Source organism: Choloepus didactylus, chromosome 14, assembly GCF_015220235.1.
Source record: "Choloepus didactylus isolate mChoDid1 chromosome 14, mChoDid1.pri, whole genome shotgun sequence".
NCBI lineage: Eukaryota > Metazoa > Chordata > Mammalia > Pilosa > Megalonychidae > Choloepus > Choloepus didactylus.
The window spans coordinates 18,771,328-18,794,832 of NC_051320.1; the positions used below are offsets into that span (position 1 = coordinate 18,771,328).

A 23,505-nucleotide genomic window follows, 5' to 3' on the forward strand; every position below is an offset into this window, starting at 1 on the left:
GCAGGGGATTCCCCAGTTACCCGGTCACCCAGGGTCGCCGTCACCACCAGCAGCCCTAAATCACGCTCATTCATATTCATTCTCATTCTTTCGTCGCTCTCCCCCAAGACTCCCAGGCAGGCCGGTCCACCCCTGGGGCACTCCCTTTCATTCATCCCCTCCCACCACACTCACGCGCACACACAACGCACACCCCAACCCAGACAGCCCACTCCACTTTCCAGATGCCCACCTCCTACAATACTCCCCTCCCCTAAACAGACATTCACCCACTCACCATCTGCAGCCTCCCTTCCGCCCCCCGCCCCGCCCGCCCGGCTCCCCCTCCCCAAGAAGCCGACCCGCACAGTGGGAGGCAGGGACCCCGCAGAACGATCGCTCTGGTCGCGCGCGCCGCACTGACCTCGGCCGGGCCCGCCGGGAAACTAACAAAGGAGGTGCCCGAGCCGCGACCCCAGAGCCGCGAGCGGTGGCCGCAGGGGCAGCGAGCCGGGTCCGGGCGGGGCTGCTCCGGAGTCCCGAGGCGGCGGCGGCGGCGGCGCCGGAGGACGCTCATCTCTCACCGCCCGCGCCGCTTGGACGCCGCCGGCACCATGGGCTGCTGCACCGGGCGCTGCTCGCTCATCTGCCTCTGCGCGCTGCAGCTGGTGAGTGCCCCCGCGCGCCCTCGCTCCCGGGACCGGCCTCCCGGCCAAGCGCCGCGGAACCGCAGCTCCCGGCGGGCGAGACCCGTGCGCCCGCCGGGCCCCCATCCTCCCCGCTGCCCCGCTCGCACGGCCCCCGTCGCCGCGGGCACTCCCCGGTGCCCCTGCCCCGGCGGGAGGGCGCGGTCTGCCTCCCGGCCCAGCGCGCACGGCTTCTCCGCGGTCCCTCCGGGCGTCCCCACGCGGTCCGGGGGCTGCTGTCCGGCCGCCGCGAGGCTGAGCGATTTCCCCGCCCCTCGGTGGGACCGCGGGCTTTAGCACCTTCCACATCCCTGCTGAAGTTTCACAGGGACTTGTGGGCTCTTGTTTCTTGGGAATTTATCCCAGTAACGTTGCTTCGGATTGGAAGGTGCCTGGGAATGCTCAGATTCTGAGAAGGCAGAAGCAGGCTCAACTCTTAGTTCAAGAGTGAGGCGGTGCTTACCCTCCGCAGATTGAAAGGTGGCGGTTGAGGAGTCCTCCAGGAAGGAGGTTTGTCTGTGCGTTTTTAAATCGAGTGATTCTGTCTTTCCAATCCCGCCTTAGATTTTGTTGAAATCCTGCATGTTCAGGCGGCGACGGTGGCTTGGGCGAGAGGCTAGAGTGAACGGGCTGCGCTGGCGCGGCGGTTCTGCATGCGATGGGAAGTTCCAGGGAACACACTGGAGAAGAAAAAGGCCTTGCGCAGGGAAGCTCCGCTTGAACACAAGTCCCACTGGGACCTGGTGGGACCCTGTGGTCTCTTCCCTGGTCACTTGAGGTCAAGGCCACAGACCTTTGGTGTAGGACTTCAGTGTGTCAGAGAGTAATAGACACCCCGGGGTTGTTACACTTAAAACAGATGCTGTAGCAGCTCTGCCAAGCTTTCTTCAAAGCCTTAAATTGTTGTTGTTGTTTTGTTGTTTTTTTTTTAAGTCACAAACATCTAAGTAGCTTATTTTGACAGGCAAGAGGAAAGAGGTTTTCTCTGAACTTCACTGACTGATATCAACCCTTGCAAGACATATTAACTGAGGGATAAAGTATTATTTTTTTCTTTCAATTGTTGATCCTTGTTCCCATGAATATTTTAAAAGGTTTTCCCTTTTCTCTTGCCTCCGTGTTTCATTCTCCCATAAAATCTCACTTAAGATGTGCTCTGCATGCATTACATAATGTGCACATATTTTTATGTATTCCTAGGTTTGAAATCAGTGGCTACTTTTCTTTAAATCCATTGGAAAGTCCCTTCTGTCCTGCAAGCAACCTTAAATCAGACCTATTTTACAGAGTTTTATTGAAAATATAATAAAACATCCACTTGAACCTGAGTGCTTTCTTTCACTGAGGAAAGAAAGCTGGGGCATAATTTATACTTTGTTACATGGCTTTTAAGTTGGAAAAAACTATAAACATTGAGTGAACCCTTGATTATGCAAGGTTGGGGATGGGCACACCAGTTTGTATAATCTACAACACAGTTATTTCTATTTTACCTGGATATAACATGTAAGGGTTTTTTTTTTTATGCTGCAGGTTTATCAATATAATTTTGATTTTCTTTGGTGATATTATGATATTTGTGATGGTAATGCTCTTGGGGTTTCATCCAAGAGTTCAGAATGCCCCTACTCTCCATGAACACCTTCTGAATTGATACAAATGCAACTTATTCTTCAAAGCCTATCTCAAAATTCCCCCTTCTCTATGAAGTCTTCCCTGGTCTTCCAGCTAAAATCAATCCCTTCTTTTTCTTTAAATCTCATGGCACTTTGCCTTCTCTCTGTTGGAACACATTTCATTCTCTCTTAAGTTATTTTAGTTCCTTTATGCCTATCTCTCACCACTAGACTGTAAGCATCCTGCTGGTAGGGACTCAAGTCCTTAGCATTCATATTTGGACCTGAAAAGTGTTTGCTGGGTTTATGAAAATAACTAACATTTGCAGTCCGTACAGAGATTTTTCATAAACATTATTTTATTTCACTCCTAAAATTATCCTGTAAGGAAAGTATCTGTTACACTCAGTTTTCAGATGAGGAAGAATCTCATAGCGTTCAACAACTTTTCCAAAGCCAAAAAGCTTTGGGATGGGGGAGACAGTGGGTTCTGCTAAATGTTTACCATTTGGATCTCAGAAAATGTATTATATCATGCATTAAAGTTTTACTTATATAAAGGATGTGTAGCACTCAGTTAACAAGTAATAATAAAAAAAATGTGCAGTACTTATTGTAAATTCCAAAGAGCCAATTAATTCTCACAGAATACCTTATTGCATTTGATGAACTCTTGGTTCTGTAGTTCTGATGTGAATACTGGTTAATATTTCCATTTAATTTAAGAAGTATGAGGAAATTGAAACAAGGAAGACAATGTTGGAACTTCACTCCTTCATCAATGATGTGAGCAGATTTTTTGCAGAATTGGATAATAGCTTTCAAATACTGAAAAAAATATTTCTTCAACTTTGTTGTGTGATTCACGGTATAATGGGTATAGATGTGACACACTCGTAGGATTAGTATACATTACTAAAATTTTCTCCATCATTTTCTTGAGTCTAGACTGTCAACAAAACAATAAATCATGCCCTGATTTGTAATATTTGCAGATTTCTTGATATAGCATTATGCAGAATTTTTACCAGAGAGGCCCAGTAGATATAACTAACTTCAAAAGTATAATTCATAGTAAAATGCTGTAAAATACTTAGGAAGGGCTGAGTTTTGAATAATTAGCACTTTTGTTTTTATTGTAATTTATTTTAATTTAAGCTTATATAATTTAAAGTTTAATAATGGCTGCATTTAACAACTGGCTCACAAAATTCCTGCAAAATTAACAACCTTACTCTCTGAGCCTCTCTGGATAGAATCCCCTGTTTCCCAGATCTGCTTGCTGCTCTTTTCACTGAAACCAGCTGATTTCTTTTTTATTTTTTTCAGTTGAGATTGTTCAGATACCATACAACTATCCAGAGATCCAAAGTGTACAATCAGTTGCCCATGGCACCACCATACAGCTGTGCATCCGTCAACACACTTATTTTTTTTTCAATTTTTAGAACATTTTCAATTTTCACTACTCCAGAAAACAAAGACAAAAAAAAAGGAAACTCACATCCTCCCATACCCCTAACCACGCCCCCCTCCATTATTGATTCATAGTTTTAGTATAGTACATTTGTTACTGTTGATGAAACAATGTTAAAATACTACTAACTGTAGTATATACTTTGCAATAGGTATATATTTTTTCCCTATATGCCTCTCTATTATTAACCTCTAGTTACAGTGACATACATTTGTTCTAGTTTGTGAGAGAGATTTCTAATATTTGTATAGTTAATCACAGACATTGTCCAGCACAAGATTCACTGTTTTATACATTCCCATCTTTTAACCTCCAACTTTGCTTCTGGTGACATGCATGACTCTGAGCTTACCCTTTCCACCATCTTCACACACCTTTTAGCGCTGTTAGTTATTCTCGTTACATGCTGGCATCACCCCTGTCCATTTCCAAATATTTAAGTTCACCCTAGTTGAACATTCTGCTCATAATAAGCAACCACTCCCCATTCTTTAGCCTCATTCTACATCCTGGTAACTTATATTTCATGTCTGTGAGTTTACATATTATAATTAGTTCATATCAGTGAGACCCTGCAATATTTGCCTTTATGTGTCTGTCTTATTTCACTCAATATAGTGTCCTCAAGGTGAAACCAGCTGATTTTTTGCTACCAACTGTTGGAAGGTGGAGGTTATAAAGCAATAAATAAATGTGGGTGTTGCGAGGGGAGTACTGTTCTGAAAATACAAATTTGTTGATGAAAAGCACCATGCTCTTGTCCGAGAGTTGACTGTGCGGGTCCTTAAAAGGGTGTTGCATTAGCTCCCGATAAAAAGTTAAAGAAATAAAGGAGTGATTTTTATTATTTCACTCACAACTCATCCAGTCCACCTGCCAGAGTGAAAGGTCAGATTGGGTTAAGTATAATTGGGGAGAATGGATCATTTTAGGCTAGTGTACATGGATGAGCTTTGGTTTGCAAAACCTCAGCCCATTTCCTCTCTACTATCTTCTTGCTGGAATCTGGGCAGCTTCATCTTTTCCTTGCTTCTACCCACCCTCCAGCGAATTTGTGTGTTTCTCCCAGATTTTAATTCATGCTCCTAATTCTGTGAGATGAATTTAAAGAGAAGGTAGAAAGCATGCAAATGTGCCCCTAGAAAACTGCAGTAAGTAAACATTTTTACACTCTTTATAACTGTGTAATAGGTCATGAAGTTATTCACAAAACTTTAAATACATTTTAAGGATACTTTGGTTTTCCTTCTTTTATAATCAAGTGTATTCTATTGTCAGATATTTGTAATCGAGAAACTAAAAAAAAAACAACACCACCTGATCATCATGTGCTTTTAGTAAATTATTTTTGTTTACTGCATCCAAATGCAGTTTACTTGCATGTTTTTAAAGTCTAAAATTTACTCTTTATGTCTTTGCAGAGCCATCTTCTGCATCTTGCACATTAGAGGAGTGTTGAATTTATGTTGGCAGGAGTTGCTCCCACAGGTCAGATGATAACACAGGATCAACAGAACTTTATCCCTGAATGTTGTTATTTTCAGGGGAGATTTCCTACACCTTGTATCACTTTATGAAAAGGTGAAATACATATGACCATCAGGCCTAATATGTGAAATCAGTGCTACAGGACTCAGAGCTCTCACTTTCCATACTTGTCATAACAGAGACCTTTAAAAGAGCCACAGAAAACAAACAACTTTTAACACATGGATGAGTTTATGTTTTTTAATCATATTTTTTTATTGTAGAATAACATATATACATAGAAGTGACAACTTTCCAAGTGCAATTTAACAAGTAGTTAGAGGGCAAATTTCAAAGAATATTATAAGTTAAAATTCCACAGTTTCAGTTATTTCCTTATTATGAAATATAACATATGTACAAAAAGGTACTATCTTTCACAGCATGATATAACTAGTAGATATATAGGAAATGTCCAATGTTATTATGAGTTATAGTACCATGATTTCAGTCATTTCCTTATTGTGAAATCTAACATATATGCAAAAAGGTATAGCTTCCAAATTACAATTTAATAAGTAGCTATATAACAAATTTCAAAGGATGTTATGGGTTATATTTCCACCATTTCAGATCTTTCCTTCTATCTATTCTAATACCCTAGCAACTAAGGAAAAGAAAATTATATAAAAATTCAGTATTCATAATCCTTTGTTAAATTCCATTTTGTCTGTTGCTACCCCTTCCTCTAGTTTACTCACTTTTCCAATCTTCAAGGATGTCTAGGCAGTGACCACCCTAACCTGTTCATGTTGAAAAGGGGTGTCAGCTTGACTTGTATGTTTTTTTATTTTAAAGAACATCATCTCCCAAGTTAAAGAAAACTAGCGTGTTTTTTTCCTCACAGTGAAAACCAAGTTCCATTACCTTTCTCCCCCTACCTCATTCAAAACCATCTTGTGAACAAATTCATCTGTGATAATATAATGCTAAGATAAAATGTGTTGGGAGGCATCTGAATGGTGATTATATAGCTGTGATAACATTTTAAGTGAATATCTATGAAGTGTACCTCTCACCTGTCCTAGATACTTGGGAGCAAATACAAAATTAGTTTCTCTTACTATGCAGATATATTAGTACTTTTGCTTTAATGTGTTTTTTTTTTAATCTTCATTTTATTGAGATATATTCACATACGTCGCAGTCATACAAAACAAATCGTACATTCGATTGTTCACAGTACCATTACATAGTTGTACATTCATCACCTAAATCAATCCCTGACACCTTCACTAGCACACACACAAAAATAACAAGAATAATAATTAAAGTGAAAAAGAGCAATTGAAGTAAAAAAGAACACTGGGTACCTTTGTCTGTCTGTTTGTTTGTTTCCTTCCCCTATTTTTCTGCTCATCCATCCATAAACTAGACAAAGTGGAGTGTGGTCCTTATGGCTTTCCCAATCCCATTGTCACCCCTCATAAGCTACATTTTTATACAACTGTCTTCGAGATTCATGGGTTCTGGGTTGTAGTTTGATAGTTTCAGGTATCCACCACCAGCTACCCCAATTCTTTAGAACCTAAAAAGGGTTGTCTAAAGTGTGCATAAGAGTGCCCACCAGAGTGACCTCTCGGCTCCTTTTGGAATCTCTCTGCCACTGAAGCTTATTTCGCTTTAATGTGTTTTTAATTTAAATAGGTCTTTCTCTCTCCTGAGCAATATAAATCTTACTCATTTATTTTCAATTCTCTTTTTATATTTAAATACTCTGGTTCATCTTATGAAACTTAGAAAAGGTTAGGGAAATTCAGATTATGGTTACTAATGAGACTTTAGTGTTGAAATCCTTACAGTATTCTGCATTAACTAATTTCTGGCAAATCCAGATTAGCTAAGCAGCCCTCTTGACATTTAAGTTTACTTTCAGAGTACTGATTTTACTTAGGGAATATATATTCCTGGGATCTTTTATTTTTAAAATTCAGATGACACAAATCACAATACTCCATTGTGTTTATCACTTTCTGTACATGCTATTTCTTATACTGGATTTCAAATCCACAAATAGCAAAGACTTCAGTTTACTCCCAGAATCTTCCTTTGCACCCTGTGAAGGATAAGCCCTCGGCAAATATTTTTGGCAAATAAATTAATGTATAAATGAGTAGCTAAACTTTATTGAGTGCTTTTTTATGTGTCAGGCATTGCTCAAGGCACTTTATTTCTATGAAATCACGATATCCTCACAACCACTCATTTTAGAAATTCGGAAACCAAGGCAAGGAAAGTTTAAAAAAAACATGCTTAAGGCAATAAAGCAGGCAAATAACGGAGCTAGGATTCAGATCGGAGTCTCCACTCTCTTTACTATTTTCTGCCATTTCTTGAATTTGAAATAATCAACAACATTCAACAAATAGAGTCCCTAAGCACGAGTGTGCAGATGGGAAGTATTCAGAAGCAAACCTGCTCTTAGGGAGCTTGTATCTCAGGGGAGAGAGGTTGTCAATAAATATATAAACAAAAATTAACTAATTATAAGCACTGTAAGTTCCATTTAAGGAATTGCAACAGATGGTATACAGGGAGAAGAAGAGCGGGGTCTCTTCAATGGGGTCGTCTTGAAGCCTTCCCAGAAGTGGGAAACTGTGGCCAAAGGAATGACCAGGAGTAAGTCACACAAAGAGAAGGGGAAACATCCTGAGCTGAGGGAACCCCCTGTGCAAAGCCTGCAGTTTGAAGAGCCCAGTGTGTTCCAGGATGTGACATGTGGCTAGGGTGGCGTATGTGAGAGATGTCGTGATGCGGTAGCACTGGAGATGTGCAGAGGCACTGTTTGATTTCATTCAAACAGCTGTGTGAAGCCACTGGAGCATTCTAAACAGGGTCCTGGTATGTTCTGTCTTGTGTTTTAAAATGCTGTCGTTGCTGAGTGTAGGTTTGATGGCAGGGGGCAAGAGAGGGAATGGCGAGACAAGTTGCTCTTCTGTTATTCTGGGCAAGAGATTATGCAACTCAGACAAATGTAGTAACAGCAAAGATGGGGGTGATGAAGGACTCGGTTTAGGAGCCAGAAGCAGGGACTTGCCAAGATGTTGACCTAAACTATCTTGAGTAACTGAATGATTGTGATGCTTTTTACTGAAACTGGGGAGATTGGGTGTTGGGTGTGTGCAGAGGGGTGAAGCAGGAGTGTTTGGAGATAGAAGGGTTCTGTTTTAGTCTGAAGGCAAATTGGGGATGGAGGGGTATTAGTCTTCTAGAATGACTCGGATCTCTAGCTGAGCTGTCATAGCTGAGATGTCACTTTGCACCACCTTAGTTCTCTAAGAGTTTAAGATGCCTTGCTCTACGGTAAGCTTAGCTTTTGTGAAACCAAGGAGTCGTTCTAACAGGTTCCACAAGGCTGTGTTTGATGTCAGAGAAGATGGTCTTGTTTTCCACGCTGAATAGGGCTGGCTGCAGAGATGGCCTATCCTCTGCATATCTGGCATCTGATACATTCGTGGTCAACTTCAAGCTCTTTTACGATGAACAACCTTCTCTTTCCTGGGTCACAGTCTTGACTGGAGATGGAATCCAGCTAGTGACCACATGAGGAATTGTGTCTGAAGCTTCCTTGGAGCCCCTTTCAACACTAAATCTATTTTCTTAGCCAAGGAAAATAAAGAAGACCTCTGCTTCTACAAAAGGTGCTTGGGGACTAGTAGTACATGGTTTCAAGGTTTATTTGTAGTAAATGGTTTCAAGGTACCTTTCAAAGAACACAGTAGAATGGTTTCAGATCCATTTTGGGAAGCTGAGCTATATTCTTATCAAACTAGTAGAATTCCCTTTGTTTGTATCTCTGGTTGGCATTAATTTGAATATGTCATTCTGATCAGTACGTATAATAAAGTTCTGTTGTTCTCATAGCTTAAGCATCTTTGTCATAAACTATCAAATCTTTACCTTCAGGCCTTTTCTCTCTTAAGCTCAAGTTACTTATTTCCTTTTTCATTTAAACTTGACTATTACTTCACATTCTCCAAGTTTACACTTGTATTAGGGTTCTCTAGGGAAACAGAGTCAACCAGAGATAGCTATAAATATAAGATTTTATAAAAGTGTCTCACACAACCGTGGGGATGCACGAGTCCGAATTCCATAGGGCAGGCAGCAAACTGGCAACTCCAATGAATGTGTTCGATGAACTCCTCAGGAATCGAACTGGCAACTTCGATGAACTCGTCAGGAAGCTCTTTGTTGGTTACATGAAGAAGAAGTGAAGGTCCTCTGTCTGTCTTGCTTTAAAGTCTCAACTGATTGGATTAAATTCAGCTGAATTGAACTGTCTCATTGCAGAGGACATGCCCTTCGTTGATGTAATCAGTGACAGCTGCAGCCGATTGACTGATGATTTAATAAACCAGGCTTCTGGCTCGTTAACCAGCCACAAATGTCCTTGCTATAACGGTTAGGCCAGTGCTTGCTTGATCAGACACCTGGGCACCATCACATGGCCAAGGTGACAAATGAACCTAACCATCACAACACCTAACTGGTGATTTCTCCCTTCCCAAATGCTCTATTGACTTTTTCTTTTAAAATTTTCCCCATTTCAAACAAACTGTTTTCATTCTGGTCACTACCATGTGGATTTTTGTTTTGCCTAGTTTTTTTTTTTTTTCCTAAGGGTATAATCCTTATCATAAGATGTAGAGAAGTCATTTGTTTTCTTTCCCCTGAACATCAATACTATTTGCTACGTCCATTTTTTATTTGTTTGTTTCTCTCACAAATTTTGCCTGTGATTTAGCAATGTATCTTTTAGGTCTCCAGAGGGGATTTGAACAATTATCAAGATTATATAAAGGAAGAATTTAAAATAATTTAAACATAAGAAATTTTGAGACACTATATCTTAAGGCTGTGGCATGAGAATCAAGTGCACCTTAATATAAAATTTGCCTGGTTTCTTTTGCAGAAGTTTGGGTGAGCAAGCAGGAATACGAACCGACCTATACATGTACATTATGACTTTTAATTTTGTTTAGCATTTTGTTTCCATCAAATATCTTGCATAAAGAAGCAGGATGCCCAGTGCTCTATAACCACTCATTAAAGTGAAAATAAAAATCAGAATGAAAGGTACACAAATAGGAGGCTTTGGGGACAAGATGAAACAGTAGCAGCATCTAGCTCCCTTTTTACCCAAGTTCCCAATGTCCAAATGGAACAATAACGGAGGTGGAAAAATCTGGAGCAAATAGGAGACCAGCAAGTTTGACAAATCTACGAAGACACGAAGCAGAATGGATTGGACCCAGATCTCCACATATGGCTGTGCACTTTTCTACTGCACAAAGGTGTTCATGTGTCAGGCTGAAACCAACGCATGTTCTGTTTGCCACAAAGAGCTCCCTGTCAAGGACCTGGAGAATTGGGGTGCCTTTTGGTTTTACATTTTGAGACTTAGCTGCCTTGTATCATTGTGGAGATGATATGGAATATCAGAATGATTATATTAATAGTTTCATTAGTAAGTTAGGATCTGTAATAGTTTGGATAGCAATGAGAGGATCAAAAAGAAAACCACACATGGTTATTTTAATTGCTTATAATACTTCCTATGTTACATTTTAAGTTAAAGTAAAAATAAAAAATTGTGAAAAAGAGAGATTTTTCTAGCAGATTTTGAAGATGATTTTGATGTCAATTTTAGGGAGACTATTTGGCAAATACTTTATAAGGTTAAAATAGAGCTTCTTACTTAGTTGCATCAAAAAGTCATAGTTTTAATCTCCATTAACACTAAAATTGGTGTTAATATGTGTGAATCTTCATCATCTACAACAGAATATAACTTTGGACTAAAAGATAACACTTCAGCAATGATTGGTATTCAAAATGCCAATTAAATGGTATTCCAAGCAAATGGCACATAGCACAGACTACCTGATTTACATTTTTAATTTGATGCATTTTGCAAAGATACTAAAATAAAATCAGAACTAGGCCCTGAATGCCCTTTAAGAAAGCATTCTTATCTTAGGTCTAGGTAAAGTAGAGGAGAACAGATATTTTAACCCGGACACAATAAAAATAATTTGTGTGAAAGCACTGAGTTTTGCCAGATGACCTAAGTTAGAGGAGGGTGAAGCCCTTGAGCTGGTAGGTTGCTGTTCTGTTTGATGTCGGTAGAAGAAACCTTGAGTGTTGATTTGGAGAAGCTTCAGTCCATTGGGAAGGGGAGATGAGGATGAAAGCCCGACAGGGACTGGGGTAATGACAGGGGCTCCAACTGCCAGAAGTGGACATCCCATTTTAAGGGAAGCAGGTGAAAGATGCTGGCTGTGTTAACCTAGATTTTCCACCTGGAGGTTCATCTCCCACCACCAACACCCCCGCCCCCGCCTTTTCTTTTCTGAATAGCGGTTCACATTTTAGAATGTACTTCCTCCTCAGCCAACCGTCCCTCATGGATCTCATGCTCATCTGCACCACAGTGCCCAAGATGGCTTTCAACTACTGGTCTTGCAAAAAATCCATCTCTCTGGCAGGTTGTGGAACCCAGATATTCCTTTATGTGTCCCTGCTTGGGGCCAAATATTTCCTATTGGCTGCCAGGGCTTATGACTGCTATGTTGCCATTTGCCACCCTGTAAGATATCCAGTTCTCATGAGCTATAAAATCTGTGGTCTCATGGCTGCTGTTTCCTGGATTCTTGGCTCCCTTGATGGTATAATTTAAGTTGTGGTTGCAAGCTGTCCTTCACATATTATGGATCTCTGCTAATACACCACTTCTGGATGTCTCTGCCTTTCTCACTCTCTCGTGCACTAACACCTTGAGGTTTCAAAGGATATTTATCTGCTGTGAATTTATGCATCCCTTCCCTGTATCAGTTACTATAACTTCTTATGTTCACATTATGCAAGCTGTCATTCTCATGGGATCTGGGGAGGGTTGCCACAAGGCTTTTACCACCTGTTGCTCCCACCTCGTGGTGGTGGGAATGTGTTATGGGACTCCTGTGTTCATATTCACGCAGCCAACTTTGAATTGTTTCCCAATGCAGGACAAGATGGTGTCAATCTTCTTCACCATCCTGGCTAATTTTGGACTCAGTCAATCCCATAAGTTTTTCTTCTCTTAGTCCCTTCACAGGTTCTTGCATTATAAATGATTTATACCGAGGCCCAGTCTCTTTATTAACAAGAGGTACTAGAACAGGATTGTAGCTATCAGATTCTTGTAAGAGACATGAAATTATTGGATGTGATGATAAGTCATAAATATATTTCCGATGCTCTCTCTCCATCCCGGTAGTTAGAGACATGGTTGTACTCTGGTATTGATTAATATGCAGTATAATAAGGGCTTGCATGTGGGAAGCCCCAGGCTGTAGAGGTTGGTTGGTTAAATCTGTTCATTAAGGTACAAAGAGGAATGCCGAACACTCAAGTTATGATTCCTGTACTGATTTCTAGCTCTAACTGATCGTAATTAAGATAATAGGAAATGTGAAATTCACCTCAATAACAATTCTTTGTTGAATTATATTTAAAATCTAAGTTCTTGATAAGGGAGCTCTTTCAAATTATTATTTGTGAAAGGTAATCTATCTTAGATTTGAAGAGTCCTCAAGAAATCTTCTAGATCCGTCTTTAGCTGCAAGGCGGACCGTGAGTTAACCTTTGAATAGTGAACACTCTTCTGTTGATTCTTAAATATCTCGGAAAATGGAAATTTCATGCTCTCTCTTTTCACCTTTTAATCTTCTTAAAATTAGCAAGGTCCTCCTAATATTTAAATCAGATTTCTCTTGCCTGAATTTCGACTCTGTCATCTAAATATTTGCTTTTTATCTAAATGGAAGTAAATAGCAATGGATGCAGAGTTGTGCTGGAGCCGGAATGTACCAGTTTGGGAGAGGCCACTGCTAAATTTCCAGGAGTTTTGTGAGCCAGGTGTTAAGACACAGCCTTTATTAAAAAGTAATTGTATAAACTTATAATTAAATTACACTGAAAACAAAGATATGAAATATTCAAAGCTTAAGACTTCCTAATTATTTTACTGCATTTTACTGTTATCTGTATGCTCTTGGGGTTAGTTTACACCTCCAGTGTCTTCATGGGGAAAGTCTGTGCAGCAGTGTGCTATTGAGTGTCTTTTTCCCAACTCTGCAACCAATGACATCACATTGGTAGCTTAAAATCTGTTATGATGGACGTATTTGCATCATGGAAATAGGCAAACCCAACAAATCTGCCCCCTCCCCACCCTATTCCCAGAACTGGTTGTTAACGAGTCACCAGCACACTAATGGGTGAAGCCTGCATTGAAAAGGTCAGTGTTTTTCCTTGTATATGTAGGAATCGATTTATGGGCCCTGAAAGTAACTATTTAACGCATGTATAGAATATATATTTCCTAATCTAAATGTTTCATTTTCCTGCTATGAATTTCAGAAAAAGGTGACAATTTTTATAGGAAGCAGAACAAGCAGTTCTGTTTTCCCCTCTCCACTCTGTCCTGTTGAAGACCTCTACTATTTTCTAAATACCTCTACTCTATGAGGAGTTAATCTTTCCCTGGAACCCTGCTTTGAAAATAAATATAAATCCTGATTTTGAGTACATCTGTACTTTTGGTCAACTTCCTTTTATTTTATAGCTTTGGGCTCTTCCTAAAGTCTTCGTGTATATTGCAGTTGATAACTGATTTGTGACTGAATGATCCAGAATTGATAACGGCTCTAGGTCACTGATGGGAATCCGGAATCCCTAACTATGAGGGAAAGTCATTTCTGCTTAATAGAGGTTGATTGGTTCATATGATTGAAGAAGGGTTTAATCTAATGCTGGGTTTACCCACCCATCTGCATTATTGTTCCTAATTACCTCCTTCCACAAGGATGTCAAGTAATCAATGCCAAATATATTGAAATACCTTCTTAACATTTGCATCTGGTTCTTCCAGGCCTGGAATGAGATTCAATTTTACATTTCTCCCCTCCCCTCCCCCACATTGAAATATTAAATATTCAATCTGGAAGAAGGCTCCAAAAAGGTGATTTATTTCATCGAATTCTAAAAGGTATTTGGTTTGTAAAATTTATCCTCTGAATTTTTAAAAAGAACCATTGTTAAGATACGTGTAACAAAACCCTATTGTAGCCTGAGTTCCTTGCCTCAGTCATAACTTCTCTATAAGTCATATAGAAATATATTCCTATTTATAGATTAGAAAACAGAAAACTTGGAAAAATAAGTGGTATATTGAAATCAGGCATTCTGATATGGCTTAAATAACTAGAAATGTAGAAATGTAGATAACAACTGTGTGCATGTGTGTGAGGGTGTGTGAAGCTGTGTGTGTGTGTGTGTGTGTGTGTGTGTGCTCATACACAAAAACTTGTGACTGGGCTGAAAGACACACAGTTGTTCCTCTTGGGCTCAAGTAGAACCTGTTTTAAAGAGTAATTATGTTTTAAAAATGTCCCGTTGACTTGAGTAATAAGAGAACCATCTCTAATTCTCGCAGACAGCTTTTTTTTTTTTTTTGCCATTTTGTTGGTTGAAGGTAGCTGTCCTCATGATTGGCTCTTTTTTTTAGAGTCCCTCGGGAAGCACCCCAATTCTTCTTGAAACAAAAGAATGAAATGCAAGCTTTCTGCAGACCAAATATTCAGCAGTTTTCACATGCTCTATTTTCTTCAGCTGATGAACTGCTTCTGACAATGCTTTCTTGCTGTCCAGGTATAACCTACTAATAACGTTATGACCCCTTCTCACAAGTATCCTCTCTCTCCATAAGAGGTTAGGCCATTAATTCTTTATGCCATCTGTTGGGAAATTCTTCTTTGGCCTTGGAGTGCATGATTGTCAGAGATCTGACCATTGCATCTCCACCACTGACCGAGCATCTTAAATGCAGGGCCAATTACAGGGAAGCATTAGATGAAGCCACTGACCCATTAGGAGGCTTGCAAAGATCCCCAAACAGTCTTTTCATCTAAGAGGGAGCTGTGGTTTGAAATATACAGATGAAGTCGTCCTCAGGGATCGGTCCTTCACACTTAGGGGTTCTGTAGAAGCGTTTCACAAGTAGGAGACTTAATGGTTTGCCACATTTCACAGACCCTGCATTGTACAGAGAAGATTGGTCATCTATTATTAATATGTTTGTTGGGCTAGTCCCCAAATGTCTTTATACATACTTTTAAACCCCTTCACTTCTGATGATACTTTTACTAGACGGCAGAAGTTTCGAAGGTTTTAATCTAAGATATTTAAGTACTGTCACGATTCAATGGCTTGATTTTTCTTTCAGGACAACATAAAATATAGAATACTCTTTTCTGAGTACATGGTTCCCTGTAGGTGGTGAACTGGTTTGCTCATTGCAAAAATCTGCATGAATTTTAATTCAAGATGCTTTATTTTTGAATAAAAAATATTTGAAGTAGTATGCCAAGTCTGAAGAAACAATTATATTTGAACTTTTTTTTTCAGATATCTAACTTGTGTATTTCTTTTGGTTTTCCTTATCATGAAATTTCATTTGACTTTGAAATGCTGATTAATTGTCATTCTACCAACGAAAGGTTTAAAATGTCCTTAGGAAACTTGTAGCCAAAGCTCTTTTTGTAAATGGAAATACACTTCTTTTGTCAATGCATATTTTGCATTATTTAATTAAGAGGTAATCTAAAATTTAGATTTGAGTTAAGCATCACCTGTAATGCCAGTAGGTTTTCCACAACCCAAAATGGATGGATGAGCAATGGAGGACCATTACCACTTAGACGTCAGAACTATACTGACAGAAACTTAGCCATTTTCTCCAAGGTGCTTGACTGAAAACTGGAAGCCAACCTTGCAGGAAGTAAGCATATCTGGGATGGCAGGACTGGCCCTATAAGAATAACATTTAATGTGATATAGCTTAACCCAAGTTGGTATACGACAGCAACAGAAATCAAATGACATCAGAACTAGGTTGCCCAGATTGAACAAAATGTGACTGAAAATGCAGTGTGTTGAATCATGACACATATAAAACTAAGGGGAAAAAATCATTGAACATTTCTGGAAGTTCCAGATATATGTACTTAATTTCCCTTGATTACATTCACATATAGGGAAAATGGAGCTTTTGGCAGGATTAAACTATCTGTTATGTGTTAAACTCCAATATGTACAATAATAGCACTTTGCAAGGAAGTCCTGTAGAGATAGATCTGCACAGTGATAAACTACAGACAAAAGATAAATCAGCAATGTAAAAAAAAATTAAGCAGTGAATATTGGAATGTATAAATAAAAGCATGGTATATGGGAATCCACTCTTCTCAGAACAGATTAGATATATTTAAACAAAAGAATATGATAGTTTCGAATTTCTCATAGTGAAGTATTTTCCAAATTATACAGTCAGACTTGAAGAGAAAACTATACTGGAAATAGTTCAGAAGGAAAAATGAAGGATTTCAGATTTTTTAGCCTGATGGTAGACAAGGAACTGTCTCCAAATTTTGAAGGGAAAAGATTCTCTCCCTGCCATCTTCACTCCAGTCCCTGTTTGCTTAGGCCTTTGAATCATCACCCCACTTTGCAGATTCTGACCCATCGCAATTACTTAATTAATACTGACAGAGTCAGGGTATTTATTTTTCCATCTAAAACTATCTTCAGCTCTCCAATTGGTTACCTTCAAGGCTTTAAATCATAAGGTTAAATCTCTTTTTTTCAGAAGCAGAGAGAAGAAAAATTTATCAGAGAAATTTGAATTCCTTAAAAAGGTTGTCCCTTCGTGCTTCTTGCCCACTTGGTTTCCAAATTCTTTAGTGGTTCCCAAGGTCTGACAACTGATAACTAGTGATTCTTTCCATATTGTTGGACTACACCTTTAGGTATGATAAGATGTGACTGATGTTAGTCTACCACCATACTTAGCAACACCTGCTCTCTCTATAAGCCTCTTTTTACTGAATGGGACATAGCCACAGGGCTTTGTATGCTGATGTTCATGATCCAGTACCCTCTCCCTACAGACCCCAGCTGCAATTTCTTCTGTTCAGGTGTGCCTTGTGGTGGTAAGGGGTTTAAGACCTAACTGTGCCTGCCCTCTGCTCCTCTGACCATGTGTTCCTGGTCACACCACGCAGCTCTCTTCCCCACTGCATTTGGGTGAGTCTCTCAGAGGCCACGTGGAGCAGTGCTTTCTGACCTGGCCCTTTCCATCCACGTGCCTGTGACATTTCCAACTTGGCTACTCCCTTGATATTAGAGAAAAGTGCTATTGGAGACCCTCACCTTATGGCAGTATACCTTGGTTAAAAACACATGCATAAAAGGGGCCATTAGAGAAAATGAGTCTGACGTTGCTTTGGGTTTATAAGTCATCTCTTCTTAACTGCCAACTTCCCAAATCATTATTTAAACTTGCTACCTGGGACTTGATGGTAGATGCTTGCTTCCTTCTGCTACTTGTTTGGCTTTGCTCTCCCAGTAAGGCTGGGAAGTGACTGCTCCGTAATTATTCGCTTCTACAGAATGGCAGGCGTGATCTGATTCTGTAACACTTTTGTCTGAACAAGACACATTGGCAAGTTTACAGAAGAAGTGTATGGAGATTATTTCCATGAAGGTATCTGAAGAATAGAATGAGCTGGGGCTTCCTTCTTCTTTTTTTTTAATCCCAGAAGAATTAGATACAGCCTTCATTGAAGGAAAGGAAATAAACTATGTAGCTCTCAGTAAACAAATAGCCACACAATAGATACATGCTATTTGCAAACCACGGATTTCTACAGACTTCACAGGAACCCTGGCCCTACTGACACCTTGATTTTGATTTCTAACCTCCAGAACTGCAAGAACATAAATTTGTGTTGTTTTAAGCCACCCATTCTGTGGTACTTTTGTTACAACAGCCCTAGGAAACGAAGACATGTAATTTCATTTAAATATGAGATTACATATATTTTATATTTTAAGTATGACTTTGAGCCATTTCCCCTCTCTTTTCATTAACACTTGAACATTTTAACATTATAAATTAGGATCTCTTCGAAGCTCTACATGGTGAAATTTCTTTGGATACATTTTTCTTTTCAGTACATTTTGATTCAGAGATACATCAAATTGTAATTGGGTGACTTTAGAAATGAGGAAATTTAAAACAATTCAAAACTTTTAATATTGAATGGTGCCTTCCAATTAGTTAGGTTTGAGATTTTCAGTATCTGAAAGTCAGTGGACTCAAATATACAATGTAATTCTTGCAGTTATCACATATGACCACAGTGCCAATGAACAGCACCCCAGGGATAGGTTTCTCTGGATAGTCCGTGCCCCAGAAAATGGATTTAAATTGAGTTCTTTATTTCCAAGAGAGCTCTCTCTTTCTTTCCCTCTCTCCCTCCTCATTCCTTCCTCCCTCCGTTCGCTCTGCTCTCCCCCCACCTCTCTCCCATACTCGCTCTCTTTCTTTCTGTCCTTCCCTCTGTTCTTTCTTCTTTATTTTTTTCCCTACCTTCTATTAACTTTGCAGGTAAAACAGTGAGTTCCAAAGGTTAGGATACATTGTATAATTATGTGTACTTTTTCCTGGGGGCCAGTTCCTTTCTTAGCGTTACTCTTCCCATTTAATATGCTTGCGCCTAATTAACTCACATCCAGGAAGATGAAAGTCAGTCATATTGAGGCTTTCAGTGCCTCATTCCTGACATCACAACAACCCACAGACTTGTGATCAGATAGACCCGGCCTAGGTTTCAGGACCCCTTACATTCACTGCGTTCGTTTGTGCCTTCCTCCAGCGTCCATTCATTCCTCACGAATTCCCTCGAGTGTTTACTGAGGGCTGACCGTGCCTCAGGTACAGTCCCAGACCCTGGAACTCGTCCTCCTGGAATCTGTGTAACAACACGACACAGTTTATATCTGAAACACAGGTACTTAACGATGCAAGTCTGGGTGTGTTTGGCTGTTGCTTGCAGTTATGTTATGGCTGACATTAATGTTATATAACACAATATTTGAGATCCTGTTTTCTTTGCTACTTCCAAAAACTTTTCTTGGGACTGTCGATGAGATGAATTAAAAATATTCCTCGTCCTGAGGAGTTTGTAATTTTGTGACTGGAGATACAATTAAAGGAAGAGATAATGTCCACGTGTGCTGTGGTTCATAGCTAAGCCGGGGGAGCGCTGGAATCCCAAGTGGGCGTCTCACTCCTGCCCAAGGGCAGGGGACTGGGAAGGCTGCCAGGTAGGACAAATGTGGAAGGACTGTGGCCCAGTGGCAGCCAATTTGGAGGAGATTAACTGATCAATATAATCATGACTAAGTGGCTTATTCACATTATTAATGGTGAATAAAGTAGAAGGTCAAACCCATGGAACATTAGCGATATCTGAAATATTGAGAAACAGTAATAAGAAAATGGGAGTTTCCTGGTGACAAAACTATCTACCTCCCCTTCTTTAGTGGAGGGAATAATGGGGCATTAACATTAAAAAATGTCATTTCATCAGTGTGTTCCAGACACATGTATGCTAGAATATCCTGAAGAGACAGAAGGTTCCAGAAAATACCTCTGTGTTCCTCAGCGGGGAGTGATGAGTGAGCCCCACTTGCCTCGTTCTGGAAGAATTGAAGGCTCAGAGCATTTTAAACAGAGGAGTTCAGAGTTTATGTTTTACAGAACATCAGTATCTAAATAAGACTCTATCTGGGAATGAGGTTCTACTGCTGAAAAGAATCTGAAAACCACTAGTTGAGAAAGTATGAAGTAAAATGGTGCTAAATGGAAATTTCTGTGTTTAAAAATTGAGATTTCTCTCTGAAGGTGCATACCTTCTTGTTAAGTATTGGCAAATCCCTTTAGAGATATGCACACATATGAAATGATATGAAGTTTCAGACATGGTCAAAGATGAGCATAGAGTGAAGAGTTTTTCTTACATAGCATGACTTTTAAGGGGGTTCTTGAATACATAACTCTTATTTTATTTTATTTTTTTACATTTATTAAATGGCATTGACTTGATGGGAACCAGCAAGTATTTCATGACTAGTGAGGTATACATGGGTAGCTGTTTCTAGAATTAGTACTTTAGGAAAATACTCAGGCTTGGATAAAATGTAACACATTAATGATGGGAAATGGGCAGTGCTGCAGTATACAGTTTCTTCAGCACCTTAAAGGATACAAACTCCTTTTAAAGTACACTTCTTCACAGACGCGACACAAAACATTTCAACATCTAAAGTTTAACAATCTGAGATTCTGAAAGTGAACAGCAACTTAATGGTTAAAGTTTGAATAACAGTGACAATCGGGAGACTACACAATCAGTCATCTCCAGCAGTTTTTCAGCTGAGGTGTTGTCTCCTTAAGCTGTATCCAGCTAGTCTTGTGACAGATATCCTTGTACATCAGGAGCTAACAAAAAAAAAAAAAAGAAAAAAAGAGAAAGAAAGGAAGGGTGGAAGAGAAAAGAATAGAAAAGAAATTTCCCAATCTTCTCTCATTGTGGTCCAAACAGAAATTTCTGTTTGTGTAGATAAGATTCAAAATTTTGGCCATGCAGGAGACCACTCAATTCAATTATCCTATACAAGCATTTTTCTTTACATGGGAAACTTACTCATTTACTCTCTTTTTGATAGTTTACCCAAATCAGTGAACTCTGATGAAATATCAATGAAATTTCAGGGTTTTTAGATCAAATATCAGCAGTTTCTTAGGTTTTTACCTAATCATTTGTTACAGTGATTCTATTAGCAGAGTGTGTGCACATTAATGTGAATATGTTTTATTTTTGAAGATAGTTGTCTTGTCTGAATGCCCCATATTGTTGTCACTTTTTAGTTTATCATTTAGTTATTTGTATATATTTTCCCTCTACTGAAAGGATGGAAAAGGCTCCAGTCTTACTTTTGTATTCTATATGGTGTTTTGTACCCTCACTTGCACATAGGAATTACTAAATACATACTTGTTGAATTCTGGATAAATGAGTTATTATATTTCCTGTATCGTCAGGATGTTTTGGCTGCCAAGAAGCAACCACCCAGATAAAAGTGCTACTCAAGGTGTGATTCAGACTAGTGTTAGGACACAAATTGTTCATTTCTGGTCCACAAGGAGGTAACTAATTGAGAGCAAGCATTTAGAAACTTTTATTTCAATTTGAATTTACCATGACATCCAAGTGCATGAGAATTTTCCTAGAAATTGTTCTTTGTTGTATTTTATAAAAGTTTTTGTCCTCAACTGATTTAAATTAAAGAAAAATATCCCTTTCATTATAGAGTGTTTGAGAAACACAGACTTGGACGTGGGTGTTTATTAATAAATCTCGCAGAACTAGAAGTTGGGAAGGAGAGAGAGAGCTGCTGGGCCTGGAGCACCAGTTCAACAATGTTAGATTTATAGGTCGGTGTTTCTGGGATTCTTTTGGTCTTCTGCTCTGGTTGCTGTATGCCACCATTAGCAGTCCCAAGCCTCATGCGTTCTCACGAAAATATTCGAGTTGGAAAGGAAATGGGCTAGATGGCCAAGAGTCTCCAGTTTTCTCTCTCTCTCCTTTCATCAGGAAGGAAAATCTTTTCCAGATTTCTCCTCTTATCTCATTGCCAGAATTGGGTCACCTTCCCTCCCCTGACCAATCCCTGCAAAACCGTCTGCGATTAGTCCATGTGCTTCAACCTGGCTGCAAGAAGAGGGTTCTTGCAGCAAGAAGACCCAGCAATGGCCCCTCTGCACATCTTCCCCAAGAATAACATGATTGACAGCTGACAAGAATGTGTCAGTAAGTGGGGAGGTTCAGTCATAGCTCCACTTTACGGAACATCTGTTAGGCTAGATATTTTACATGAGTCATTACATTTTGTACAGCTAGCCTATGAACAGCTAAAGCTATCCCTGTTTTGCAGAGAGGGAAAATAAGACAGAGAGAGGTTTAATATATTGCCTGAGGGCACATCACCGGAGGTAGGCAGAACTAGGATTCAAAACCTGTGTCATGTATGTCCAAACCTGGGTTCTTTTATTACCCTATGAAGGCTCTTTTTCTGTGGTGCTAATTGGGTGGGCCTGTGGCACAGCATATCAACAACCTGGAAAGTTCTGATCCAGGGAAACTGACTTGAGAGATGCCCTCTCTTAAATAGGCATTATGAGCTTTCTTAACCTTGTAAGTCTAGTGACCACATTTCTGGCTCTTGTGTCTACCCACCTATTCTTCACTGTTCACCAAAGTGGAAGCCCTCTCTGTTGCCGTCTGGAAGGCCTCCTCCTGTACATACATTTGTCACTGTCATGGCTAACATAGAAATCAAGGGCCAGACTAACACCTGCCTTTGTCGTGGGGTTGGGCATAATGTGTAGATGTGTTCTGTAGAGTCTGAAATCTAGAAGACCATTGCTTTTGAAACTGATTTTAACCCAAAAGACTGCTATTCAACTGACGTTGCAACACGACTCTTTGGTAAACTGAAAATTGCCCAGTTTATGGAATTCTATCTCATATTCCAATTCACAAGAAAATTGCTTTTGAGAAAGGTTGAATGATGTATCTTGGGAGCTGTCCATTTTTTATTTCATTATTCTATTGCTGAGCTGGGCATGCAATCCTAATTATCTTTGACTATGTTCCTTTCTGCAGGTGAAATTCTGTTCTAGCTAATGCATGCAGCATATGAAAATTTATAGGGCTGTGAAAATAAGCTTTGAAGCATTCATCTTTAATGCCAAAATATGTAGATTTTAATACCATTTTTCTGAAGATTTTAGCATTTATCAGCTAGGTGGATTCACCTTTAATTGTGTGCTTTCCTATCACACCCATAGATTGCCAATTATGCTCATTTGTAAGTTACTGGAGGTCAGCAACTTTGACTTGTGGGGCATTGATAATGCTCATTAATGCACCTGCCCCTGCCTTTGGATGGAAAACCCTGGTGTGTTTATGATTCATAATTAAACATTCTCATCAAAGTCATTTCATGAGAAGTCATAAGAACAAAACTAGAGGCCAAATAAGTCCATCTATCTTCTAGAAAATTCCATGCACTTCAGTTAAAATAAAATGAAAGCAACAATTTATGTTGAAGTAAGAACACTGAAAAACAACTTAATTCATTTATTTTACTTTAGCTCATCTCAACGTCTTCATGCTTTTTTCAACTGCTTTGTAACCAGTCTCAAATTTTAATTTTGAGGCTATCTTGCAGTATTGGTATCACAATATTGAAGGGGTGGCTACAC

At 39.5% G+C, this 23,505-nt stretch overlaps 1 protein-coding gene across 1 annotated transcript in view; it reads left to right on the plus strand.

The window, feature by feature from the left end:
* The first annotated feature begins 475 nt into the window (after positions 1–475).
* Positions 476–23,505, plus strand: part of NKAIN3 (sodium/potassium transporting ATPase interacting 3) — a 660,746-nt gene continuing 637,716 nt past the window's right edge. The window contains exon 1 of the mRNA XM_037803434.1: positions 476–647. Within this exon, the coding sequence (XP_037659362.1) occupies positions 594–647 (54 nt within the window). The 5' untranslated portion in view covers positions 476–593. The remainder of the gene's footprint in view (positions 648–23,505) is intronic.